The following is a 21,047-nucleotide window of genomic DNA, read 5'->3' as shown; positions in this document are numbered from 1 at the left end:
AGCAAAATAGGTACTATGTAAAATGTATTCTAGTGCATGCTATGTAAGTAACATTCCATTAAAAATCCTGTTTACAAAGTAGATGCCATACATATTTAGTTCTGGAATGACAAGATTTAGATTTCTCAATCTACAATACTAAATAAATAAATAAAATCACAGTTTGTTTCTTAACAGTCTATTGAAATTAATTCTACAGAATATTGATGCAAATAAAACTTTGTTTGAATAAGTACTTGAACTGTGCTGGTGTAGGTCAAATAAAGAAAAGTGTGTTGAATATAAAACTGAATATAAATTAAGTCATTTTAAAATGCGAATGAATTGTGTGAGAATAGCTTTGCCATATTCAACTCTGATTAGAGATCATGTGTAGTTTAAAGGGATAGACCTGAATACTAACTTGGCTGGTCTGTGCCAGATTTCATATTCTCTACTCAATTTCAGAATTAGTGATTTTGTTTTAAATCACAATAAGTTCAGTCACTTCATAATGTAAGTCATATTTTTTTTTATTTAAATGTCTGCAGTAATGTAATTTAAAACATGTTTCACCTTTGAAATGAGATTAAAGGCCATATACTACTAAGGGCTGTATCTTGAAATCAATTGCAGTTCTGCTGAATGGCTGAGAAATATTTTATAGTCCACAAAGAGTGTAGTTCCTTTTCCTATTGGCAGGCACTGAAAACCACAGAACTCCCACTGATGGTGAAACTACAGTACAAAGGAACAGAGAGGGACAAAAAAATCAGGAAAGCAAAATGGCAGGTGGGGAAGCTCAGCAATGAAAGACAGCAGAATTTGTGTGTGTTTATGCAGCACAAACGGGTTTGTGCAGCAACGTGACAAAAATATAAATTATGGCCATGACATTGCAGCATAACCATAATCACAGGGCACATGAGGCCTGGCCCTGCTCATGTTTCTCTCTACAAATTGCTTGTACAGTCTATCAGCAGTTTTATTACTCTCCATGTTAGATGCGGGCAGCAAGCTAATTGCAGAAATATTAAATGAACTGATGAAGAAGGGTATATGAAGGCTATTATAATAAAAAGAAAAAAGCTGTCTGTGCTCACAGGCTCATTCGAATATTCACACACATCCCAAGTGGCAATAGGAAGCACTTGAAAAGACCTGTGACTGTATACTACTTTTGTTTGTTTATATCAGATTAATGATATGATGAGCAGATAAAACTAAATATCTTATTTTGGAATGTTGACCCGGTTCTGGCCCTTTTTTTCTATGGTTACATTAATATTGATTGTGGAGTCTGACATTGGGGAAATATTGCTGGCTTGATTCATTTTTTCTTCCAGTGGCTGTATTCAGGTAAGAGAACCTCTTTCCTTTGTGATGCTTTTGTGTTCAATTGATTGCCATTGCTAGAGCTTGTGATTATGGAGTTCAGAGCCTGCCTAACTTTTTTTTATTTTTGGTGGAAATAGGGGGTATGGGAAGATGCATAGCATAGATCACTTTTTGGAGTAAAGCATTTTAAAGGGAATTGGGCAGTAACGAATATATTTTAAAATATGAATGTTTGAATTTTTCCTGTTGGGTTTTCTTTTAGTGGAATTTCCTTACAGAGAGGAAAAAGCTTAACGTTCTAAAAGGCCCCTGAAAAGAAAAAATCTGCATTGAAGCTCTGCCATCAGGGACCCCAGTATTTATATTTGTGATCTGGATAAGGGTCCAGTGGAGATACAAACAGTAGACTCTAGTTGGTCCTCTCCAGTTAGTGTGAGGAACTGTGTTAGAGTTTCTGGGAATTCGATTTTGGTTGATTTAAACTCAAATGACTTTACTTATTTCCTTATATCAACTTAAAAATGAGTTAAAATGGATACCAGAGTTCCAATAATACCTAAGGTGGAGGAATCTATTGTGCACGTTCTGAAAAACGTACTATCTTCAATAATGTATCACATGATATTGCAAACTGAGGCTCTAATTCTGAAAACTCCTCATACTTTGCTTAGCTTTTTGCATCTGAGTCCACGAGTCTGTTCACATACGTAAAGCTGAGCACATTCATAAAGGTTTACCTTACACTGAAATTTGAAAAAATGTATTTGGTTATTTTAGATTAAAATAAATTTCAGGTTGGAAACTTAAAAATAATTTGATTAAATGAGGGTTCTGAGGGATTTAATCTTTCTACAAACTTACCAGAGATACTAAACATTTCTGAGTTTAAATGTTCTCTACTGCTACAAAATGAATTCTCTTATTAAAATGTGTGTGATCAAAATATTGTTACATTATTAGTAAGTTTCTGTTTCCTGAGAGGAGAAGAAATCTGTTGTTTATCAAGGGAAGCTTCATGTTTCAAGATTTTAAAAAGGTCAGCAAAACTGAGAAGATTTAAATATGAGATTTATATTTTATTTATTTCAGTTTCAAAACCAAACAAATTAAAAAAAAAAGTCTATTTCAGGCTCTAGGTCCCTGTGCTGAAGTAAAAATGCAATCCATAGTAATAAAACAAAACTAGTGCAGCATAAAACAGCCAGTCATCAAAGAAAATATTACCAGCCCAGATTGTCACATCCCTCCATTCCTGAAAGAAATGCCACAGCCCAGCCACTTCAGACCTCTCCAAACATCTGTACAAGAGAAATGGGCTTTGCTGCTGATCCTGTGGGTTTACTCATTTTAAGGTTTTCAGACCAAAGGGCAGAATGTATTCCAAAGCCAAAGGCTCTTACAAAACCAGATAGGATTATTACCATACTCCATCAGACCATCTTGTTCAGGATCCTGTCCTTTTACATAGCCAGCTCTAGATTATGCATTGGAAAATACAAGTAATCCTTTGCTGAACCATTACAGAATATCTGCCCATCTGGGAAGGTTCTTCCTAACCCAAGGCAATTAGTGGTTGGTTTATGTCTTGAAGCATGAGACATGATATTCCTTCCAATTTTTTTAATCCAATATAAAGTAATTATGACTGTTCTGATAAGCCATAAAAAGGCTTGTTAAGTTTCTGGCTTCAGTGATACCCTGGGGCATTGAATAACAACAATATTTATTTTTTAAATAATTTTAAATTAGTTGCCATTCTACTTCATTGAATGAGCCTTCATTTTTGTATGATGAACAGTAAATCAGGCACTCCTATTTACCCTTCTCTGTATCTTACATTATTTTGTATACCTGTATTCTGTCGACTCTTATTCATCTCCTCTATAAACTAAACACTCCCTGTCTTGGTCTCTTCAATCACTCTTCAGCTGCGAGTCTTTGCATGTCTCTCCTACAGTATCTGGAGCTCCCTCATGCATAAACAAGCAGTGATAGCTCAAGTACCTCCACTGTGCAGTATCATATGGAGACGGAGATAGAGAGAGATCATCTCTCATGTTTCCCAATCTCTCTTCCTCAGGAAAATGACCTATATAAAAAATAAATGGTAGAAAAAGTAGACTGAGAGTTTCCGTTCTCTCTGCCTCATAACACAAGAACAAGGAGACATTAATTAAAATTGGAAGGTGGCAAATTCAAAATGGATAAAAGGAAATACTTTTTCTCATAAAGTGTAATTAAACTGTGGAACTCAGTGCCACCAGATATTGTTCAGGCCAAGAATTTAGCAAGGTTCACAGAGGGATTGGACCTGTGTATGGATATCAAGAGATATAACAGTTAATGCTAAAAAAGGGTTATGGAGCCTGAACAGCTTCATGGTTTGGGGCTTAAAGGAGTCTTTAATTATTAGGGGGTGAGGATAAGACTTTTGTGGGGGCAGATTGTCTATTATTTGCTTACTAAAGGTTTCTTGCACTTTCCTATGATGGGGGCCTCTGTTAGAAATAGGATACTAGAGTGCATGGACTATGGTTTTGATTCAGTATGGCAATTACCCTAATAATAAATAAATAATAATTAAGCAATTATGCTTTAGTCTTGCTACAGAACCGAACAGACAATGATGGAGCGTCTGTCACAGAGTGCTGGTGTCATGTGCTCTCTGCAAGATACTCCACTTAATAAGTGAACTACAATATATTGCATTAGTTGCTGCTTCTGAATGGATTTAAGATGTAGACACCTGTAGAGTGCATTGAGGTATTCCAATCTGGAGAAGACAAAGGCATGGAACACAATAGCAAGTTCTGCATCTTAGATTAGGGGAGGAAGTATGGCTAGTCTTCCCTGACAAATTAAAAGTTGTTATTGGTGGAAATAAATGCTTAGTTTTAGATTACGGTGACACAAAATGTTTTTGAACATCAGGTCTTTGTACCTCCGAGCCAAGATTGTCACACTGCTTAATTTCATTTTTATGAAAAAAATTGGATTTGCCTGAGTTCTAGTTAATTGTCAATTTATTGGATAGTAATTGCTCTATACTATATTTAGCCATTTTAATATTTGTTTTTAAAAATATATAAAATATGGATGGATTAGTAAGAAAACAGGTGTGATGGAGTGGAAATTTTTCACAAGATTTTGGATAAATATTGTGTGTGCGTAGTTTTCCCTATGTGCTGCATGGTTAACTGTGTGTGTGAGGGAGGACAAACTTTGTTTACTCTTTGCAGAGATCCAGGTGTGACGGATGCCTGGATGTCAGAAGCCTGATCCCATGCCATGAAGAGTCTCAGAAGATAATTGCCCAGATATTTGGTACCTAGTAACTAACAATCATGGATGACCTACCCCTTCACAGGAAGCCAGCCAAGTTTGACCAGATAGAGAACAAAGGGCTAGGAGGTGGACCAGGAGACAATGTTTGCCTGGGAACAAGGACAAAGGAGTGAGGAGGAGCCAGGTGGGGTTTTTAAGTGTGGGTTGCGGGAAACGAGAGACGCTTTTGGACTGGGACTAACGAGAGAGCTCTGGGACTCTGGTCCCATCCACTTGGACTTTGCAGTACCTTTCTGTTCTTTATTTTAACTGAGGACTTTTTATGTTGTGTTCCAGACATCTAATAAACCCTTCTGTTTTTACAAGGCTGGCTGAGAGTCACTCCAGATTAAGGAAATTGGAGGTGCATTGCTTTCTTTGGGTGTGTAAATCTCCCTTTGGTGTCCAATCCAGGTGGACTCGCTGAGGGGAGCTCATGGTATAAAGCAAGGATGTTAAAGGCTCCAATGTTTGGTCCCAGGAGGCGCTGAAGCCAAGGGGCTTACCCCAGTGAGAGAGTGTGATCCTAAGGGGGCTGACACACTGAAAGGGATTCTCCAGGGGACTGTTCCAGAGCTGTGTGAGAGCACTGGACCTGTGGATCCGTGACTACAGGTGACCAGGTCAAAGGTGCATGATGCATTTATTTATTATGACTGATTGATTCAGTAAGATTCTTAGGGGTGCGTGCAACTTCAAGCAAGTAATTGGCCTTACTGAAGTAAATGGAACTAACCCCATGCTTAAAGTTACATACATAAGTATATTGCTGAACTGGGGTGTACATGGACATTGCTTACACACAAACATGCATGCACACACTCTTTATCTAAGGTTCATTGTTTATTTGAAATGCACTGAGTTGAGGTGTAACTGCAACCTACTTGCTTGAGACCCAGATTCCAACTGACCTTCCTCTAGCTCTCCACCTCCCTCCAAACAATGCTCTCAAAGAGTTTTCCTCAGGATTAAGATAGGATAGACCTGACGTCATTTTTAAAGTTTTAGTCTTCCTTAGGGATACTAACGTTATTAGCGATAAAAAGAGACCAGCTCTTCCATAACTCTTAACATCTGTGCTTTGTTCCCAGGATTAACCACCCTCCCACATAGCCCCCAAAACCAAAAGCAGGACTAATTAATAAAATGTACAACAAATCTTGATAATATGTACCCTTTCTTCTTTGCTTGAGATGATATCTATTATCTGGTATGCTTGGTATTCCACTGAAGAAGACATAATACCTAATAATTCATCTATACCATGATTATTAGGATAAATTTTCAGATAAAGAATGTGTGTATAATGGAAACTTCAAAAGCTGCAAATCTAATATGATAAATGATCCAAAATACAATGTATTAGTTTACTTTGCTTAGATTTTAATATTTGTAAAATGAGCAAAACAATATATCTATATGCCAGAATCACATTATCATAAACATATTTGCTAAAACATAAGACATAAATTGCAGTTAAATTTAGTAACGTATGATGGTATGCTTGAATGTTTCTTTGTGATTAAATGTGAACAATTGCTCCTTTAAGGTAAAGGTCTGTGTATGTGTGATTAATCAGATTGAAATGACAGTGCGGACAGCTCATGCCATGCCTAGTTATCAGAATGATTGATTTTAGTCTATGCTGCTGGATGAAAAAATATCTGTTAATAACTACAGCAGCAAAACTCCTGATGTCACTGATAGCACAAATCACTTTTCACATTCTGTATTATCTGGCTCATTTACAGATATAGAGCATACAAACTGATCCATTGGAACGCAAAATTATAACATAAAAAATGACACAGATTTATGCAAGAATGATGACTGCAAAGTGCATTGCATCAGTACTATAAGAAGTTGAAAATTGCTGCTGTTGTAGATGTCATAGGCATGTTATTTTCTTCGGTATGCATGGAGGATATGCTGTCAGGCTTTTATCATGCAGATTGTTTTTATGTGCTTTACCTCTCTTCCTGCTAGAAATAGAAGATCACTGAACCTGGCTGTTATTGTGTGCTTAAAATATTCCTTAACAAACTTGATTTGACTATCATAGAAAATTAGGGTTGATTGCCTCTCCTGCTGCTACATCTGCTCCAGTCTTAATCATTCCCACTGCAGTCTTAATTCAATCCCTCTTCCCCCCCTACTCACACAGCACTGAGCTGCAGAGGAAGGGAAGCACTGCTCCAAGAAGCTGTGTTTTACAGAAATGTGCTCAGGGTTGCAAGAAGTGCCAACAAGCCCCTGCACCAGTGTCCCCACACCAGCAGCCAGGATTCCCAAACAAGTACTATTAACTCCAAACCCACCCCCCTCGACCAGCACCACCAATGCACACCAGCCACTCGCCCCTACTCAGCACTCAGTACCTCCTACCCAATACTGCCCTGCAGTAGTCCTCCTGACATGCATGAGCCCAAACACCCCACTCAGAACCCCAAAATAAGCTGCCATAATCATTTGTAACCACAGATCTAGCAAACATCTTTTGCAGGAGGTGCACACAGTAATGTTCTCAGACTCTGAACCTTGGATTCTTTTGGTATGGTCCATCTACAAAGTTTACAAGTATGTTTCTGCCCCTGATTGCTCTTTCAAACAGTCCCTTATGTCTGCTCTTTAGCTTCATATTTTGGGAAAATAAATCATCCCTTATCTCTTGGCCTCAAAAAATACTTCTAGAGCGCAAACCTCTCCTTCACTTTACACAAGTATAGAATTCTGTGCTAAACTATCGATATACTCAGTGTATTGTTCCAGAAAAAGAGTAAACGTGTCCTTCAAGTTCACTTAATATGTTTGTTTATATCTTGTGTTGCCGCCTTCATTGTTTATGAGAAAGCAGCTTTGTTTGCAAGTATGGCAGGGCATAGTGGGATTATCACAGGCTATGGAGATATATTTTTGTGTTAGCACCTTGGTAAAATATTACTAGCACATCTCTACACCATTTTATATGTAGGAAAATTAAAGCAGAGGATTCAGAAGTGAGGGATTGTTTAGGAAACTAAGGTAATGTGCTGGAGTCTGTCAGCTATGGTCAGATAACTATAATATACGTTCTTAATGTTATTTTTCCACATGGATGCATGTTCTGGTTAGTTCACTAAATTGTGATCCATTAAAAACCTTTAGAAATGTTTTTCCCCATTTTTTGATTTATAGTAATTTTTTAAAAACAACCACTAGTTATAGAAATATAATTTTTTTCAGTAAATTACTCTTCTCTAAACAGATGAATTTATATCAACTTCTTCCACAAACTGTCAAGATAAGAGGAAACCTTTTTTGTCCAAAGCTTGTGAATTTTAAGTTTGTTTTTGTTTTGGTCCTATAATAATTATTACGTCGTTTTAGATAGATATATCTATTACCTTTCTGTTTCTTTTCTTTACACATTTGTTCTAGTATTTTGTTTCCATATTGATACTTGTTGATAGCAGGAGGTAGCCAGTAAGGATGGAGTAGGCCAATCACGAGACAACAGCAGCAAAAGCAAATTTAGCTGGATAGAAATGCCAACTAATGGTGATACAGTGTTTCAGTCTACTACTTGTATGATAACCCCATTACTCATGTCTACAGCAGTATCAATTCCTAACCCAACCCAGCAACATTGATAAGAGAATTCTTGCCCCTTCAGTGTAGCACCCTTTTCACCTGCATCCTCTTGAATGTGGAATAATTGAATTTAAACAGGTCAAAATTCACAATGCTGGTGAGGAAAGGGATGTTTTCAGATTGTATTACAAGTGGAAATTATGATTCAACTTGTCTCATCCCTCTAATGACATCTAGAGTTGCTGCCCAAGTACAACAGAATATATGGAATTTACACTGAAGTCTGTAAGTTATAGGGAAAAGAAGCTAGGAAGGGATGTTTGATCCTTTTGGCAGTAACTTCTAACTACTTGTAAGAATTTAGCAGGCCATATCTTTTTTGCTGCCAGTGGGTGTCACTCTGAGTCTCCTAAGAAGGTAGCTTAAATAAGAAGGAAGATTTGGCATTTTGCTGTTAATAGGTAACACATAACTGCTTTTATTATAAATTAATTATGTGGTTGGCTTATCACAAAAATGTGCCGTACTTTCGGAGAAATCTTAGAAAATAAGTTTCTTATTTTCAGACTGTAAAATAAGAGAAGGACATTTGCCATGACAGAAACTTCTATAAAGGGGTGTAAGTAACTTTATCAGAGGTGCGATCCAAGCAATTTTGGTTCTTATAAATACATTTATTTTCAGCATTTTCAAGCACAGTGTGATTATTTTTCTGTATGTTTCATAGTTTAGACTATATCTTTGACGAGCTATTTCATGCTTCACTGACTGCAAAGAGTTGAAATTGTATTCCATATTGGAACAGTAGAGACAAATTTGTTATGATAAATAGATAACTTTGTCATTTTTAATAGATTGCTACTGGTTAATTGATGATCTGTATTTGTTTGTTGGTTTATTTTGGGTCCATTATTTTAATTATTTTCCTGTCATGAACAATCTGATGAAAAGAAACAGAGATCAAGGTGGAACATTGCTTCAAGAATATCTACATCAGGGTTTGAAAATTACCATGGAAAGAGAAGGCAGAAATAGAATTCACAAGCAAAGGTAGGTGCAGTAACATCATGTGTTCATATTCCTTTAACACAGTGTTTCTCAACCTTTTAAGTAGCAAGTACCCCCTTAACTTCTGAAAATGTTAATAAGTACCCCAACACTCAATTTTCCATGGGATTTTATGTTTACAGACTAATGCGAGCCATACGTTGGAAGAAGGGCTGAGTATATAAGGCCATGATATGACAGATGTCAGATCTAGTGTGGGTAGGGTTACCACCTTTACACCAGGGGTGCACAGTCAAGAAGGTACCTGGGCTAGAGGTGATGTTGGCCAAAGCTAGGAGGCTTTGAGTGGCATGCCAATGGTGGGGAACATAAAATGCCGTGCCAAATTTTTTGCCATAGATTTGAGAGGAGGAAGGAGTGAGAAAGAGAGACAGGAAAAGAGGGTAACTGGTGAAATCTGGGGCTGTCATAGTTGTCAATTTTACTGCTCAACTAGAGCAGTAAAATTGACAAGTTTTCTGGGCACTGGGCTGAGAGCCAGGGAGGGAGGCTGCCACCTGGGCAAGTTGCAGGCAGCTGCCGCCCACCTCCCAGCTAGGAGCTGGGACCGGGCGGGAAGTGGGCAGCTGCCATGTGCCTTTGCCAAAAGCCAGCTGTGCCACCCGCCTCCCAGCTGGGAGCTGTGACTGGCCAGGAAGTGGGGTCTGCCGCCCACCTCCCCCAGAAGCTGGGGGCTGCTGCCCACCTCCCCCTCACTCTGTTTTTCCACAGGTGCCCCCTGCCTGTGTCTTGCTGGGGGTACGCGTACCACAGGTTGAGAAACTATGCTTTAGTAGAAGATATTGCTAATTTTCTGTTTTTTTATAGCAGATAACCAATATGAAGTTCACATGCTGTCTCTAATAATATCCCTTATTCTCAAAAAATCATTTAAAATGGATGTAATTCTAGATTCATTGCTCGGTTTATGTTTGCTGATGCCAATTTCATAAGCAAAGTCATTTTATTCTGGTGTTGTGGGAATGGATTCTTTTTTTGAATTTCAAGAGAGTATTGACATCTATAAAATACAGCCTGTATTCTATCCAAAAAGCTATCATATTTCCTATAATTACTAGTGGGTGCTGTAGTAAGAAACCTCTAGAAAAGCAATTAAAATCAGGAGGAAATTGAAAATGTTCAGTTCAACATGTTCTTTATTAATCTTTACCCATTATAAAACAAACCAAGTTTCCATATGAATAAATCTTAAATTCACAGATTTTTGTCATGTTTGCCTAATTCTAGAAAAATCTGTTTCTACAAGTTTTTGATGAGATGTTTAAGAATTGCAGTACCTCAAATTTCATTATTAATTTGACCCATATGTTGGACTTTCTACCCTTGCCTTAAAAAACAATCTTATTTTTCATGATGGACAAACCTTGCCAACAAAGAATCATGAGATCTGGGTAGGTCATAGCAAGAAACTGTCTATGAGTCCTGGACAGCAAAAGGTTGAGACTCGCTATGCTAGACTTATGCCCCTCTCTCTACAAAGAGCATGCCTCTGTATTGCTATTCACAGATAAATCTTTTCCAGGAAGTACATAATGATGTGCTGAAACTTTGAGATTTAGATTATTTTGGAGTGATCTGTCTAATAAATTAACAGAAGTAGAGATGGTCGGGAATTTCCCTCTAGAACAGGTTTTTGTCAGAAAATGCTGATTCATCAAAACCGCAATATTTTGCAGAAATATATTAGTTTCAGCAAACTTCCACTGAAACACGGGAAAGTTTCTGTTGGGAAAACTACCAGGTTTCCTGCCAGCTTCCTAGGTAGGCAGCTGGGGAGCTGTTTTTCCAGGGTCGATGGCTCTGTGGCAGTCCCGTCCTGTAGATTATCCCAAGGCTGGGGAATCTCAGGGCTTTCAGACTCCCTGACAGAGAACTGAGGGCCTGGCAACCCTGGGAGACTGGTTTTAACCGGGGCTTTCAGAATCTAGGTTCTTGGCTCTGAAGCAGGGAGCCTGGAAGCCCTGAAGGTATGCCTAAACTGCAGCTTGGAGCAAGTCTCCCAGCATGGGTACACAGACTTAGGTCAATGGGGCTTGAGCTAGGGTGCTAAAAATAGCAGTGTGTACGTTCTGGCTTGGGTATAAGCTTGGGTTCTTAAACCCACTTGAATTCCTAGGCTTCAGAGCCCAAGTCACAAGGTTTGTACTGTTATTTTTAGCATGCTAGCTCAAGTCCCGCTAAAGCAAATTTGTACTTTGGCTGGGAGGATCACTGCTAGCTGCAATGTAGACATACACCCTGAAGATTCTGGGAGCCAGGAGCCCCAGAGCTTGTGTTTACAGGCTCAATTTCATTTTGTGAAATCTTCTAAATTTGTTCATAATTTTTAAATGAATATTTTTGGATTTTCCCCTCTAGAGGAAATTTCAAAATTTCTACTTTTTGTTACAAAACGAAACAAACTTTTTTCAGAATTTTGGAATTTCCCATAAAATGCAAATTCAGACTTTTGACAGGTCTAAACAGGAGTGATTCTTCCATCCAGTTCTCCCTCCAAAAGTCTGTTGTTTCCTTCTCAAAGACTGAATGTTCAACTGAATCTCTTGGGACTAGAAAGAAGGTTGGAAATTACCACATAGGATTTTCTTGTGCGATTTTGCATATTCTCTTATTTTTCAAATGGGCCACAAATATATCAGCTTTTACAATGTTTTTCAGTAGCTCCTCCAAGAAAGTACAAGGGTGTATAAAAACTATTACTTACAGGAAAGAGAGGGAGTGGTAGAAGGGAAGTGAACTAACCTATTTAGAATAAAAATGTTTTGGTTTGGTTCAAAGAATGATCAACACCTAGTCTGTTTTTATTTTATATAAATTATTATGCCCATCCTTATTCAATATAGGATCTATTCTTGTAAGTTAACTTTTGGAGTCTTAATCTGGCAACATTCATAGCTACCCTCTTCTCACAAGGCCTACATCAGAAGTAGAGCCTAGCAAAAAATTCAGCATAGTTCCTGTTCCAACAGACCATCTTGTAAAGTTTTCCAGAAAAGCAAGGTCAGAAGTGCTACTTGTGAATTTTTGGATTCATTGCAGTGGTAGTACAATACAGTTTAGAAAGTAGCTTCCCAGATGACGATTCCCAGAAAACCTGTTTTTGATCGGGTTTTGTCTTTGAGTGTATATAGCAAATTTATGTCATGTTGGAACAATTTCTTTTGATTTCTCCCCTCACAGTCCATCTACCCTCCCCCGCTGAATCTCAAAGTACAAATATTTAAATAATGTAATAGATTTAATTAAATCCTACTGTTAAAAACACTATATGCTAGTCTATATGAAATAATACTTCTAAAACAATATAAAATATTGCAAATAACTGTATACCTTTTCAGACAGCTATTTTATAATCTCAGTAAGACATGCAATCTTTATGGTGGTGCTGATCAATATGTACTTTAGGTGTGTATTTAGTTGTGGGGAAGGAAATTCATATTTGAATCTATTGCTGTGATGAGGTCAGCATCTTAAACAGGAGTTCTGAACTGTGTGGAAGGCAATGAATCAGGGAAATGGGATAAAGAGGGGAAATTGTCAGTTAATTAACCACAATGTCATATGCCCGCTTTCACCAATTGTAACACAAAATTTTTAAAGCCCATTAAAAATACCCTGTCATTAAAGAAAAAGTGTGCACATTTTCAGTCTTATTTTTCTTTAAATGGATGGAAAATATTTTAATAATTATTTTTTCCTATTCTGTTTTAATGGAGAGATTCCTTCCTGACCATAGAATCATAGAATATTAGAGTTGGAAAGGACCTCAGGAGGTCATCTAGTCCAAACCCCTGCTCAAAGCAGGACTAACCTCAGCTATATCATCCCAGCCAGGGCTTTGTCAAGCCTCAGCTTAAAAACCTCTAAAGATGGAGATTCTACCACCTCCCTAGGTAATCCATTCCAGTGCTTCACCACCCTCCTAGTGAAAAATTTTTTCCTAATGTCCAACCTAGACCTCCCCAACTGCAACTTGAGACCGTTGCTCCTTGTTCTGTCATCTGCCATCACCAGAACAGCCTAGCCCCATCCTCCCTGGAACCCCCTTTCAGGTAGTTAAAGGCTGCTATCAAATCCCCCCTCATTCTTCTCTTTTGCAGACTAAACAAGCCCAGTTTCCTTAGCCTCTCCTCATAAATCCTGCGCTCCAGCCCCCTAATCATTTTTGTTGCCCTCCCCTGAACTCTCTCCAACTTGTCTACATCCTTTTTGTAGTGGGGGGCCCAAAACTGGACACAATGCTCTAAATGCGGCCTTACCAATGCCAAATAGAGGGGAATAATCACTTCCCGTGACCTGCTGGCAATGCTCCTATTAATGCAGCCCAATATGCTATTAGCCTTCTTGACAACCAGGGCACACTGCTGACTCATATCCAGCTTTTTATCCACTGTTACCCCCAGGTCCTTTTCTGCAGAACTGCTGCCTAGCTCGTAGGTCCCCAGTCTGTAGCTGCGCATGGGATTCTTCCTTCCTAAGTGGAGGACTCTGCACTTTTCTTTGTTGAACCTCATTAGATTTCTTTTGGCCCAATCCTCCAGTTTTTTTAGGTCCTTCCGTATCCTATCCCTACCTTCTAGGGTATCTACCACTCCCCCCAGCTTGGTGTCATCCGCAAACTTGCTGAGGGTGCAATCTACCCCATCTTCCAGATCATTAATGAAGATGTTGAACAAAACCGGCCCCCGGACCGACCCCTGGGGCATTCCGCTTGTGACCGGTTGCCAGCTAGACATGGAGCCATTGATCACTACCCGTTGAGCCCGATGATCTAGCCAGCTCTCTATCCATTTTATAGTCCATTCATCCATTCATATAGCCTAGAGTGAAATACCTAGAGAGAACCCAGAATGAGGGTATAATATGTCAAGAGAATCAGGAAAGGGAGGTCAGTGATATGCTGCATGATTGAGGCCAATGGATAGTTTGCAAAAAATGAGTGGTAATATGGTGTACCTCAAGGTGATGAGGGAAAATAGCTGATCCTTGAATAGTCAACAAAGCACTGCCTTCCACAAATTGAGAGAGAGAATTTAAATGGACAATGCCAACATGAGTAAGCATAAACTTGCTGTATTTGCTTTTATATGGGATTTGTAGGCTGTGTTTATGTCACATATTTCATACCGTTTATCTGCTCATGTTTTATATTGGGAGTTATTCAGGGGGCTGGATTCTTGTGTGTTTCAAACCCATGCACATGTCTGTTGTATGTAGATGCCTACTATTATGAAAAAACTCAGCACCATGAACATGGTGGCAGGCTATAAAGTATCTTGCATTTTGTAGATACTGCAGTCCTTATTTTTGGAAGACAATAGATTTTTTTTTCTGGGATCATGACGACAATATAAAGCAAAGTAGGTTGTCAGTGCTTGACAACTGTACTGAGTTTTGGTAGCATTGAAAGTAATATTGATAGAGTGGCTATCTGACCTCCCTTGGTACCAAAAGCCATCAACTGAAGGAACTGAATCATCTAAGGGTTTAACCTTTTTGAGTTTTGGCTGGTCTAGGATCAGTAGTTCTCAACCAGGGGTATGCCTACCCCTGGTGGTATGCAGAAATCTTCCAGTGGGCACATCAACTCATCTAGATATAAGCCTAATTTCACAACAGGGTACATAAAAAACACTAGCAAAGTTGGTAGAAACTAAAGATTTCATACAGACAAAATGAGAAAGTAAGCAATTTTTAGTAATAGCATGCTGTGACACTTTTGTATTTTTATGTCTGATTTTGTAAGCAAGTAGTTTTTAAGTGAGGTCAAACTTGGGGTTTGCAAGACAAATTAGACTTCTGAAAGGGATACAGTAGTCTGGAAAGATTGAGAACCATTGGTCTAGATGGTATCACTTGGTAATGTGGGTTACTTGGTTTATGTAAATTACAATTATTATGATTACTCAATTTATGGCATGTCATTGCTGCTGGTTCTGTTAGATAGATATATGATATCTCCTGTGAATTGCTGTTTGGTAGTATTGGAGTTAATACTAGTAATTAGATCAAGCTGAAAAGAAGTGATGTCTGCATTATCTCTAGTGAACTCATGTCTGAACCACCACCACCAGCAACAAAAATTTGTGATTGGAAAACAGTGTTTTTTCATTGCAGTGCTCTTGGGTCAGAACTAAACTTAATGTGTCTTCTGCAAGTTGATGATGTTTTCCAAGTTGATGTTGTTTTGGGATACGATTCTCAGCATGAAGCTGATGTTAAGGAAATCAGCAGAAAGATAGAGGTGAATAAAGAATTCCAGTAATTCTTGGCAGGAAAGTACAGCAAGGGAACTACAAACTGATATGGACTAAGAGAGGACCCTGTAATTTGCATCACTCAGGATACAAAGACATCCAGTAATTTTCCCCTGCTATTAATAATACCAGTAAATGTGGGTGGGAAGGGAAGGAATGAGTAGGAAGAAGCACCAACACTCATAGTTTCCTTATGAGGCCTGGTTGGTGGGCTCTGTCAGGGTTTTGCATTTTAAGGATAGATAAGACACATTCACTATGGAAACATCCATTTGCAAACAGAGTATGGTAGCTGTTATATACTTTTAAAATCCACCTTCTGGATTTAATAATAATAATACCTCACACTTAAATATTCTTTTACATTTAAATGTTGTACAAACATTAATAAATGTTTCAACTAGTGCATCAAATTCTTACCTCTCCAAAAAAAACAAAACAAAACAAAAAATGGCCCAAAAAATCTCCAAACCCAGTGAAACTTGCAAAAGGAACATAATCAGCTCAAATATCCTTAATACATTTTTCCACAACTAAAGAACAATAGAATTTTAATGACGTTATAGCCCCCCACTTGTCCACTGGCCCAATATGAGGTTGTTCAAGATGTGTAAAAAGCTACTAGGCTGGCTTATCCTAACTTTGGGAAACTGGGCCTGAGGTTCCTCAGTGTGCTCTGCATTGTGTGTCTTGTGTGTGCGCCGCAGACTAGACCCACTCAGACAAACCACCAGGAACAAAGTTTTATCCTGTAAAGAAACATGGAACGGGATTATAGTCCAGCAACCACCTTTCTGCTTGCTTGCCTCGTGCTCCCAGCTTCAATCAGTACTGAAACTCTTGGCAGAAACCAGGAAGCTCTCACAACATGCTGCAATTTGTAGTCCACAACTTGTAGTTCCCACGGATGCTGCTCTAGCACACTGGACCTTATGCTACAACTTAATAAAAATAAAACAAAACAATAGAATCAGGATTTTAAAAGCAAACCCCCCCCTAGATGTTTGTAACATCTCATTCTCGTTTGAAACAAACACAGAAGCATTGTTGTGGTACCTGACAACTTGGAAATAGAAGTTACTAGAAAATAACACTGAAAATGAGATTTGTTTTTCATCATTGTCCAAATTGAGAGACATGTTAAATATTCAATATAAATAATAAAAAGTGTAAAGTAGGGCTAGGGAAAACAAGAATTCTGTTTTGCAACAAATGTTGAGGTTTTAACTTTTGTGTTTGTTCCAGATTGGAAAGAAAACTAGACCTCTGTTTACAAAGAAAAAGAAAAAGGGGGAGGCGAAGGACAAGTTTGAGACACCCTGACCAGAGAACCAATGGCTTGTTGGTTAAGCCATTAACCTAGGGTACGGGAGACCCACATTCAAGTCCCTACTCTGAGTGATTTTCAGTAAGTGCTATCTCCCACCATCTGAAAATTTGCCCTCTGCAATCTTGTCTTTATTTATCTTTCCATTGTAATGCTGATGGTATTTATAACATATGTGAAGACATTTTAAAAAAAAATATGATTTTGTTTCAACCTGATTGTGTTCCTTTAACATATTCAACCCATGCTTGAGAGGTGTGTGTGTGGAAGGATGAAAATCATGGACTTTCGTATACGTCACTTAAAGCTAAAAGCAGTGCATGTTCATCTACTATTGTCTACACCTATGGCATTTGTGGACAGGGCTGCAAGTCTGAAACAAGTCTTTGGTCTCATCTCAAGATCCACAATAAGTGACTGAAGCTCATTCATAAAACTCGATGAGAGACTCCGTCTTCATCACCACACTCTGTTACACTTTGGGAGGCCAAAAGGTAGGGAAAACTTGACAATGCTTTAACATGAAATAGAGTATTTATTTGAAGAGCTATTTTATTATTAATAAATTATCACTTTGGAGTACCATTCCATGTCTTTACAACAAAATATCCCCGGCATCCCTTAATTCAAAGATGCAAATTAATTTGGCAGTTTTAATTGTAAAATCTAAAATACATTCAAGGCTTCATTTACAGAATTCATCTACTTTTTTACCAATTTAAAATTTAGGGGAGTTTGATATTTAAAATGATTTTTTTCCTATTTTCATTTGACTGTCCTTTCTTTTCATTTGCAGTTAGATAAGTGTGAGTGTAAGCTCCTGTACTGTGAATCTGAATAACTCTTCCAGTAACTGACAGGAATTGAAGTAGGGTACGAGTTGTGATGGTGGCATTACATGGAATGGTTTACACAAGATACATTCATTAATAGACTTGTATGTCATTTAGGAAAGAGTCTAATTAAGATCCTTATGTTACATGAACCATCTTACCACATACTTGGATTATAAGAAAATCTACATAATTAATAGAGCACTTTATTTCCTAATTTCAATAAAATGAGGTGACAAATGTAATTCCTATATTTTAAACATGTCGGGCTTGTCTACACTGCCCCACAGTTCGGGCTAAGGGGGTGTGAATAGCAGTGTGCACCAAAGTGCTGAACTGTAACTCCCCCGTGTGGATGCTGTGAGCGTGAACTAAAGGTCCCTAGTTTGCATTAATGTAGTCCTGTCTGAAGGAGCCAAGATTTCATGTTAGAGTAGTTCAATTATTAAAAGTTTATATAGATAAAAGGTATTCTCTCAGTCCCCAAAAAAGGCCCCTGACTATAACCCTGTGCATCTAATGTTATGTATCTTGCACACTGTTACAAGGAATACTCCCTTTGCATGCTGTCCTATGGCTTCCTTCCATTCTCAAAAGATCAGGGGGATTGTTTCAGTATGCCTGCTTAAATGGACCAATGCAATCTTTCGAGGACCTCCCTTTTGTGACCTGCTTTCTCTCTCTCTCCGGTTGTCTCTCAGCTTTTTCTTTTTTTTTTTCCCCTGGTAGCCACAAGTCTGTCCTGAGTGAAGGTGAGGATCTCCTCAATCACCCACAACATACATAATTTTGTGTTGGGTCAGGAGAGGGAATGACTCTGCTGCTTCTTTCTCAGGAACAGCAGGCAGCTATCTTGAGACCACTGTGTCCCCTTCTGAATTTCCTGAATAGGCATCCTGACTTGATGAATGAGAAGCCACAGAAGTCACACCTGATTGGGGGCTTCCCAAGCATGCTGTTTCTTCTGGAGAAGCACTACAGAACAGTGTTAATGGGTCCAGGTCTCTCCACCTGGAGGTGAGGGAGGAAGCTACCACATTTCCAAGACTTTCAAATAAAAGGGTTGGGTTAGGTTGATTGAGGTTCAAAAGAGCTGCAAAAGGCTTGGTTAAAATAAGACTTTTCACTAAATTGATCCACCGGTGCCTTCCTCTTTTTTTTAAAACATATAGAGGGCCAGATCCTCAGTGGTGGCTGAGGGGTGTTTGTTGCAGTTGAAGTGGTGTTGATAGGAGGGAGATTCAGAAGTGCATTTTGCACTCCACAGTTTTGGAGCTGTTCTGCCTGGACTAGCAGCCAGAGGATCCTGTTAAAGCAGATGGAGAATTGTTGGGGCACAGGGAAGTAGTCCCAATTTTCTGTATGTTAGAATCAAGGATTGCGCTGTAACATGGTGTATTTGCATAATGAACCAAGACTATGCAATTTAACTACTCTATATCATATAAGGTTATTGTTAGGGTGCTGTAAAATGATGTTAACCTCAAAAGAACAAGACTAATGCTGGCCTAAATTTGAAAATACACGTTTCTGAGTGGAGCATGGGCAAGACTAGATTTACACACACACAAAACAGAGTTACACATACAAAACTCAGTTAATCAGTTATGATTCTATTCAGTAGAGTGCAGTGGTACAAATATATATGCCAACCAGTTCATTACACTATTATGTAAAGAAAGCACTTTATATATAGTACCTTTCATATTCAATCAAACAATATTAGCAATTAATCAATTTTTTATATTATCGTATATTTATTAGTTCATGGTTTATATCTTTGTATACTTGCCATGCATCTATGAAAAACATATTTTGAAAAACATACCCTATACATGACATATTGAAATATCAGAACATATACAGATGAAAAAAATTAGTTTAAAAATGATCTTACCATATTGCAATATGCTCGCTAATTTTTTTTTTTTTTTTTTTTTTTTTTTTTTTTTTTTTTTAAGATTACACATTCACCAACATATTAGGTATTTCAGAATGTAGTTTGACTTCTATGTTTGCACATAACTTAATGTTCCAGTGAATTTTTTTTTTTTAAAGTTAGATAAGTCCTTCTACAATTTCCTATTTAGCATCTCCTTTTAGGTGTGTGCTGATTTGTGGACAATACAATACAAGTACATTTGAATCTTTAGGGTAAAAGTTGCCAAATGTATCAGCTGTCAAATGTTTAATTTAAGGCCTGCAACTCTTGTGAACATTACTCTAAGTTTAACATGTGTGTGTCTGGTCATAAGATCCATGGAGTCAGTTTTTTTTTATTTCTGCAACCATGTGACAAAATGTATTAATTTTGCACCTTTGACATCATGATTTGTACTCTGTCCCCTAGCACATCTCTGTCTAGCAATCTAAACCTCTGATCAGCTTTTAAGAAGTGAGCTATTATTTAAAAAAAAAAAAAAAGAAAAGAAAAGAAAAGGGGCCAGAGAGGGACTAACATAAAAACATGGATCAGGTAAAAACAGGGATTTAAAAAACTGCATCTGTTATATAAAGTCTAGGAGTAGAAATATTTTTAAGATCTAATTTATTGCAAACCTTCACCTTTAGAAACACAAATTTGTGGTGTAGAAGGTGTTGTTTAAAACACAATCTCTGGTGTGTAGAAAAGCCATTTTATTTTAGATCACATTTATATGTTTTGTGGCAAACAGCCGGCTTCCCCCTAGTGGGTCCCACGCTTCTGCCCCTTGTAGTGGGCCAGGGAGTCACCGGTCACCCCATCTCCCCAGGGAGGTACCTTGCTGGGGCTCCTCCTGCCAGCTGGGGCCAAGGGTTTCCCCCTCTCTGCTCCTTAGGCTGCAGAGAAGCACCATCTCCTAGCCCACAGAAAACTTCTCCTCTAGCTGCTACAAGTCTTCTGGCAGCTTCCTTCTCCTATGCTGCTTCTCCCACTCCCTCCCCCCCTCCTGCTAGGTTTAAGTACACCTGGACTAGCCCTTCATTGGGTCCAGGTGTCTCTAATCACCCTGCAATCATCTCTCCTCTGCTTGCAGGAAAAAGGGCTTTTGGAATTCTTGGGCTTACATACTGGCCCTCGTATGCCCTTTTGAGGCCCTCTGGCCTGACTTTATCACAGTTTTTAAATTTACTCTAATTTTTTTTATGAATTTGAGGTCTCTGCATGTTAACTAAGGCAATCGGACTTTGTAAGTGAAGGGATACAGAAATTAGTAGCAATAAATCTATTTTAAAATGCTAAAAAAAACCAAAAAACAAAATAAACTTTCTCTAAAATGTGGAATACAATGCGTGATGGAGTGCAGTAACATAAGGGTTTTATCAACACTCATTTGAGATCACGTGTATAACTCATCCTTATCTTCATCA

At 38.3% G+C, this 21,047-nt stretch overlaps 1 protein-coding gene across 4 annotated transcripts in view; it reads left to right on the top strand.

Annotated features, from left to right (window-relative positions):
* LOC137160848 (uncharacterized) overlaps positions 1-21,047 on the top strand; it is a 258,303-nt gene that overhangs the window by 110,537 nt on the left and 126,719 nt on the right. The window contains exons 2-5 of one of the 4 annotated variants that reach the window (XR_010921985.1): positions 4,557-5,271; positions 9,163-9,261; positions 16,782-16,944; positions 17,227-17,357. Coding sequence is in view for 1 of the 4 variants with exons in the window: in XM_067559764.1 (XP_067415865.1) it covers positions 4,557-4,570 (14 nt within the window). In the remaining 3 variants the exon portion in view is untranslated. Of the gene's footprint in view, positions 1-4,556; positions 5,272-8,793; positions 8,831-9,162; positions 9,262-16,781; positions 16,945-17,226; positions 17,358-21,047 lie in introns of those variants that run through there. The other 3 variants (XR_010921986.1, XR_010921987.1, XM_067559764.1) reach the window with 3 other exon arrangements.

This window comes from Emydura macquarii, unplaced genomic scaffold, assembly GCF_026122565.2.
Source record: "Emydura macquarii macquarii isolate MOO-44397 ecotype Brisbane River unplaced genomic scaffold, CSIRO-AGI_Emac_v2 contig_2205, whole genome shotgun sequence".
Lineage (NCBI taxonomy): Eukaryota > Metazoa > Chordata > Testudines > Chelidae > Emydura > Emydura macquarii.
This window is presented reverse-complemented; position numbering and strand designations above follow the sequence as displayed.